The 6,381-nt window shown below is 58.4% G+C and overlaps 5 protein-coding genes across 5 annotated transcripts; 2 read left to right on the top strand and 3 right to left on the bottom strand.

The window, feature by feature from the left end:
• Positions 1-94: 94 nt before the first annotated feature.
• Positions 95-1,981, bottom strand: ENH_00005100 (hypothetical protein, conserved; the record flags this gene model as incomplete). Its single annotated transcript, XM_013584015.1, has 1 exon — positions 95-1,981. One exon carries the CDS (start codon positions 1,979-1,981, stop codon positions 95-97), a length of 1,887 nt encoding a protein of 628 aa, XP_013439469.1.
• Positions 1,982-2,048: 67 nt separating this feature from the next.
• On the top strand, positions 2,049-2,309 carry ENH_00005090 (hypothetical protein; the record flags this gene model as incomplete). The annotated part of the gene is made up of 1 exon (XM_013584014.1): positions 2,049-2,309. The coding sequence occupies one exon, from the start codon at positions 2,049-2,051 to the stop codon at positions 2,307-2,309; it is 261 nt and encodes an 86-aa protein (XP_013439468.1).
• A 70-nt stretch (positions 2,310-2,379) lies between these two features.
• On the bottom strand, positions 2,380-2,979 carry ENH_00005080 (hypothetical protein; the record flags this gene model as incomplete). The annotated part of the gene is made up of 1 exon (XM_013584013.1): positions 2,380-2,979. The coding sequence occupies one exon, from the start codon at positions 2,977-2,979 to the stop codon at positions 2,380-2,382; it is 600 nt and encodes a 199-aa protein (XP_013439467.1).
• A 1,774-nt stretch (positions 2,980-4,753) lies between these two features.
• On the bottom strand, positions 4,754-5,395 carry ENH_00005070 (hypothetical protein, conserved; the record flags this gene model as incomplete). The annotated part of the gene is made up of 1 exon (XM_013584012.1): positions 4,754-5,395. One exon carries the CDS (start codon positions 5,393-5,395, stop codon positions 4,754-4,756), a length of 642 nt encoding a protein of 213 aa, XP_013439466.1.
• Positions 5,396-5,802: 407 nt separating this feature from the next.
• ENH_00005060 (hypothetical protein) lies at positions 5,803-6,381 on the top strand (the record flags this gene model as incomplete). The annotated part of the gene is made up of 2 exons (XM_013584011.1): positions 5,803-5,979; positions 6,222-6,381. Coding segments are annotated over 2 exons (337 nt in total), but the record flags the coding sequence as incomplete, so codon positions are not given.

The following is a 6,381-nucleotide window of genomic DNA, read 5'->3' as shown; positions in this document are numbered from 1 at the left end:
AACAAATAAGCCGCAGGCAGCACTTGAGGCAGCAGAGACAACACAGAAAAGGAGGGGACACCAGAAACAGTTGCAGCAGCAGCAGCAAAAGACACTAAGGGCCCAGAATCCTGGGAGGCAGCGAAGGAAGAGCGACACTCAAGTTGCCTTTGGGGTGCGGCCTAAATTGGATTCGGACATATTGGAATTGTTTTTCTTCTTTTTCTTCTTTTTCTTTTTTTTCTTTTTCTTCTTTTTCTTTTTTTTCTTTTTCTTCTTTTTCTTTTTCTTCTTTTTCTTCCTTTTTGTGTCCTTCTTTGTCTCCCTTCTCTTCTGCTTCTTCTGCTGCTTCTCTTTTTTCTTTTTCTTTTTCTTTTTCTTTTTCTGCTTCCCCCCCTGCCCAGTCTGCTGCTGCAGCGGCCTCAGGTGTACGTACACCCCGGCGCTCCACATCCACAGCAAACACTGACACGCTGTAGCTCGCGTCTGCTGCTGCTGCCAGCAAGCAGTGGCTGGGAAGCTTTTCTTCTTTTTCTTCCTTTTTGTGTCCTTCTTTGTCTCCCTTCTCTTCTGCTTCTTCTGCTGCTTCTCTTTTTTCTTTTTCTTTTTCTTTTTCTTTTTCTGCTTCCCCCCCTGCCCAGTCTGCTGCTGCAGCGGCCTCAGGTGTACGTACACCCCGGCGCTCCACATCCACAGCAAACACTGACACGCTGTAGCTCGCGTCTGCTGCTGCTGCCAGCAAGCAGTGGCTGGGAAGCACTATGCTGTACTCTGCTGCTGCTGCTTCTGCTGCTGCTTCGTCTTCTGCTGCTGCTGCAGCTGCTGCTGCAGGTGCTGCTGCAGCTGCTGCTGCAGCTGCTGCTGCAGCGCCCGGCGCCTCTGCTGCTGCGTCTGCTGCCGGCTGCTCCGGCGCCTCCGCTGCTGCCGGCGCAGCAGCAGCAGCAGCAGCAGGAGCAGCAGCAGCAGCAGCAGCAGGAGCAGCAGCAGCAGGAGCAGCAGCAGCAGCAGAAATGATGAAGGTCTGGGAAGGAAGATCCGCGAAGACCCTGAGGGGCCTCGGGTCGTCAACTGCTGCATGCACTGTACATACACTCCCGAAGGAAGACACAGCAACTCCTTCCACGCACAAGAGGGGCCCCACACAACTTTCTGCTGCTGCTGCTTTTTCGAGGGTCTGCAGCAGCTCCCTGTTTGCTGCTGCTGCTGCTGCTGCTGCTGCTGCTGCTGCTGGGGGGGGCTCCAGCTGGACCTGGGGCTGCAGGCTTTCTGCGTACTTGAGCTTTATGGCTTCCAGCAGGTCCAGCGGCGGCGGCGGCGCTGCTGCTGCAGTTTGCTGCAGCAGCAGTGGACCAGTGGACCTCTCTGCATGCAGCACCAGACCAATGGTCCGGGGGCCCCTGAAGAGGCCCTTCTGCACGTACTCGCGCAGGTACACGGGCGGCAGGGGCCCCCCCTCCTCGCCGCCGCCGCCGCTGCTGCTGCTGCTGCTGCTGCTGCTGCTGCTTGCTGCTGCTGCTGCTGCTGCTGCAGCAGCGGGAGACACGAAGCAGTGGTCTGTTGGCAAATCAAAGAGCTCGCGAACTGTCTCCTCTTTGCGGAAAAAAGCTCGAAAGGGACTTTTAAAAGCCGAGGGAATTCGAGTGTAAATGAGCGCAGCTCTTTGGGCCTTGAGGTGTACGTACACCTGAGCCGAGCCCCGCTTGAAGGCCCCCCCCAGCAGTCCCTTTGTTGCTGCTGCCACATCCACCAAAAGGAGACAGTCTCGGAAGCTCCACTTGGCAGTTTCCGGCAGCAGCAGCCCCTCCCCGCTGCTGCTGCTGCTGCTGCTGCTGCTGCTGCTGCTGCTGCGGCGGCCGCGGCCGCGCCAGTGTCGGTACAGCCGAGAGCCCCAGTAGACACCCGCCAGAGCTGCCAATACACCCGAAGCAGCAACAGCAGGCTTCGACAGCAGCAGCTCTTTCAGTTTGTCTCCTTGAGGCCCCGGAAAAGAGAAAGAACGCATCAACCCGTCCGCCTCTGCAGCAGCAGCAGCAGCAGCAGCAGCAGCAGCAGCAGGGAGAAGGGGAGAAATGAGCCGCGGGACGCAGCGAGTTGTGCGCAGGGAGCAGCGCAGCAGCAGCAGCAGCAGCAGCAGCAAGAAGCAGAGAGGAGTTGAAGAGACAAAAGAGGAGAAACAGCAGCAGCAGCAACAGCAGCAACAGCAGCAACACTCGCAGCAGCAGCAGCAGCAGCCGCAGCACAGCAGCAGGAGCAGGAGCAGCACAGCAACAGAAGCAGCAGCAGCAGCAGCAGCGCAGCAGCAGCAGCAGCGCAGCAGCAGCAGCAGCTGACCGTCTGCAGATCTCCAGGCCAGCGGGGACTTGTCCTCGAGGACCTTTTGCTTCATTTGGGCCCCCACAATTAGCTGCGAGAAAAGAGCAGCAGGAGGCAAAACTCCCAACCCCAGTTTGGCCCATTTGCTGCTGCTGCTGCGCTGCTGCTGCCGGGGCCTCCAGGGCCCCACAGGGTGCAGCAGCAGCCCCCCGCTTTCCAGGGCCACCGCTGCGTTGGGGGCCCCCGGGGGCCCCCCGGGGGCCCCCCCTCCGCCAGCGCCGCCAACTTGGCCTCCTCTTCTATGAGCTGCCGAAAGCGGTCTGCGGGGCCCAAAGAGGAGACAGCCAAAAGTCTTTCTGTCTCTTCTTTTGCTGCTTCGTCTTCAGCCAAAAGACTGGAAGTGCTGCCACTTAAGGGGCTCCCCATGACCATCTGTTCGAGGCGGGCCCGCGGGGACTTCTGCAGCCCCCGGGGGGCCCCCGGGGGGCCCCCCGGGGGGGCCCCCTGCGCGCCCAGGGGCCCCCACGGGGCCCCGGGGGGGCCCCCCGAGGCCCCCCCGGCGCTGCGGCGCCCCGGGGGACCCGGGGGACGGCCTGTGGGGCCCCAAAAGAGCGCCAGCAGCAGCAGCAGCAGCAGCAGCAGCGCATGCAGCGGCAGCTTGCGGGGGCCCCTGGGGTGTACGTACATGGCGGAGAGGGGCGGTGGTGAGGTGTACGTACAGCTGCGAGGCGAGCCGTGCAGCCGCCGGCGCTCCGTCTGCTGCCGAGGAAGAAAGAAAAGACTTCGAGGGGACTTTTAATGCATTTTAAAGTCAATAAAAGCGAAATAAAAGCCGGAAAAGCGAGAAAAGCGCAGCAGCAGCAGCAGCAGCAGCGGGAGCGGGCACAGCGCTGCAGCTGTCGCCGGAGCAGCAGCAATCGACGCAGCCCGGGGTCTCGCGGCGCTGCTTTTTCCCCTTTTTTCCCTTTTCTTCGCTCCCAACTTCAATTTAAATTAATTAAATAAACTTTGGGATTTAAGTGGCGCTTTTTGGAGCGCAACGAACCCCGAAAGCCCCCGCAGGCGCCGCTGCGGCGCCTGGTCAGGCCCGATGAGGGGCTCGGGCTGAGCGGCTGCTTCTCGCCTCCCCACTGGCTGCTTTTTGCCTCTTTTTTTCTCCTCTTTTCCTTTATTTTAATCCTAAATTGCTTTTCAACTCATTTAATCCAAAAAAATTCCGAAAGAAAGCTTTCCGCCGCGGGCTGGCGGTTCTGCGCAGCGGCCAGCTGCGGTGTACGTACACCGCGAGTCTGACTCGCTCGTTTCCGCCTTTTCGCCAAATTGCAAAGTTTTTTAGCACTAAAAAGGTCCTTTAAACGCAAATTTAATTCCAATCTTCATTTTGCATGCATGCAGCTTTTTAATTTCCGCCAATTTCCCCCAAATTTGCTTCGTTTGCCTTCAAACGGCTATCTGCGCGTCTTTTGCAAATCTATCCTAATGGACTTCCTGCACTTACGCATTTCCATAATGTGAATAGAATTGTTTAAATGAAATAAATAAATAAATAAATAAATAAATAAATAAATAAATAAATAAATAAATTTAATAAATAAATAAATAAAATGGAAAAGATGAATTTGATTTCTGCTGCTGCACGCCAGCTGTTTCTTTACCAAGAGAGGAAACAGCCTCGCAAGCAAAGCTGCCGAAAATTACTGCCATCCTGCTGCTGCTGCTGCTGTTTCTGTTTCTGCTGCTGCTGCTGTTGCTGCTGCTGCTGCTGCTGTTGCTGCTGCTGCTGCTGCTGTTGCTGTTAGTGCTGCTGCCCAGTCGACAGATCTACATTTATTTGCCCACATTGCCCGATGCATGCTCATACTGCAAACAGCTGCAAGGACGCAGCAGATTAGCAGCAGCAGCAGCAGCAGCAGCAGCAGCAGTCAGCAGCAGCAGCAGCAGCAGGGAGCAGCAGCAGGGGACAGCACTCGCACTGGGCTTTACGTTTACCGCGGGCAAGAGGGTGAAAGGCAGGCTGCGCCTGCTGCATCTGTTGCTGCTGCTGTTGCTGTTGCTGTTGCTGCTGCAGTTGCTGCTGCAGCACATCCTAGCTGCTGCAACAGTAGCTGCTGCTGCTGCAGCAGCAGCAGCTGCAGCAGCAGCTTTGCTGTTTTCTTCACATTTTACTCTAAAGGCCCTAAAACCAGCAGCAAATAAGCGAGGGCTCAAAACGCAACTCTAAACCCTAAACCCTAAACTCTATAAACCTAAACCCTAAACCCTAAACCCTAAACCCTAAACCCTAAACCCTAGGCCCTGGCTCAGAAAGAACCATTTGAGAATATGCAGAAGTTGCACGCCTTTGTAGCAGCAGCACGCAGCTCAACGCACCGCAGCAGGGCTGCAGCAGCAGGTGCTGTTGCTGCTGTAGTTGCTGCTGCTGCTGCTGCTGCTGCTGCTGCTGCTGCTGCTGCTGCAGCAGCTACTCGAGGAACCACCAGAAGGGGCCCTCGCCCCTGCTGCCGTCCGTGCGCTCGGGGGTCCAGGGGAAGTGCTCGTGCTGCAGCACGAAGCGTTTTGCTGCTGCAGCAAGCGGCAGGAAGAACAGCAGCAAACTCCAAGTGAACCAAACGCATGCAACTTCCAACTTGTTGAAGTCTTGCTGCTGCTGCTGCTGCGGCACTTCGCGCTGCTTCCGCCGCTGCTTGAGGCGGTTCCACAGCACCAGCCGCAGCAGCTCGCCGCACTCGGGGCCGTGCAGCCCGCTGCCCCGCAGCACCCGCTGCTGCTGCTGCTGCTGCTGCTGCTGCTGCTGCTGCTGCTGCAGCAGCTGCAGGCGGCTCAAGTATGGCTCGTAGCTGCTGCCCACTGGCAGCAAACTCCCCCGCTGCTGCAGCAAAGGGTGCGGCAGAAACTCCCACTGGTTGAAGTCGTGGTACCTCCCGAGGTAGATGTGGTTGCCCCCGCGGCGCGCAGCAGACAGGGCCAGCGGCCCGCTGCTGCTGCTGCTGCTGCTGCTGCTGCTGCTGCTGCTGCTGCTGCTGCTGCGGAGGCAGGCGGCGGCGGGGGCCCCCGGGGGGGGCCCCGGGCTGCGCCGCAGCAGCAACGGGCACAGACGCGACATGGAGGGCACTGCAGCAGAGCACAAGACGGACTCGCGCCGCTGGCCAGCAGCAGCAGCAGCAGCAGCAGCAGCAGCGGCAGCAGCAGCAGCAGCGGCAGCAGCAGCAGCTGCAGCGACGACGACGACGGGTGCAGTAAACGCGCTGGGGTGTTCTAGAAGTCCGAAATCTCTGTAGCTAGCTAGTGCTTGTGTGAAGCTGCCCTGCTGCTGCTGCTGCTGCTGCAGGGGCTGCTGCTGCTGCTGCTGCTGCTGCTGCTGCTGCTGCTCGGGGCTGGCTGGGTTAGGAGGAGCCGCGACGAGGGGAGCGGGCTGCGCTCGGGTGTACCGACAGACAGCTCAAATAAGTCGAAATAAATATTCAAAAAAAATAAAGTTTTTGGCATTTTAATAAACATTTAGCGCGAAATATGCTGCACAAGAAGCAGCAGCAGCAGCAGCAGCAGCAGCAGCTGCGCGCGCTGCAGCAGCAGCAGCAGCCCCTGCGGCAGCAGCAGCAGCAGCAACGGCAGCCAGCAGCAGCAGCAGCAGCAGCAGCAGAGGGGCGCCTCGTGGGGGCTTCTGCAGCAGCGTTTTCTGGAAGCTTGGTTCGGGAAGATCGAATTTAAATTGTCGTGCTGCGGGGCCTAGGGTTTAGGGTTTAGGGTTTAGGGTTTAGGGTTTAGCCCGCGGATTTGGGGTGTACGTGCATCTCGGCGAAGATGGTGAAGTACTCGAGGGAGCCCTCAAACCCCAACAAGTGTGAGTCTTGAACATTTATGGAATTAGTTCAAGTTTTAAATAAATAAAACCCTTTTACCTCGGCTTTTTGCTGCTGCTGCTGCTGCAGCAGCAGCAGCAGCAGCAGCAGCAGCAGCGCGGCGTGTGGGGTGCTGCGCCTGCCGCGGCTGCCGGTTGCCCGCAGCAGCAGCAGCAGCAGCAGCAGCAGCAGCATCCCCAGCAGCAAAGCTCCGCTGCTGCAGCAGTTCCCGCCACCACCCCCTCCCCGG

Source organism: Eimeria necatrix, genomic scaffold (genome assembly GCF_000499385.1).
Source record: "Eimeria necatrix Houghton genomic scaffold, Enh_scaff1149, whole genome shotgun sequence".
Taxonomy (NCBI): Eukaryota; Apicomplexa; class Conoidasida; order Eucoccidiorida; family Eimeriidae; genus Eimeria; species Eimeria necatrix.
This window is presented reverse-complemented; position numbering and strand designations above follow the sequence as displayed.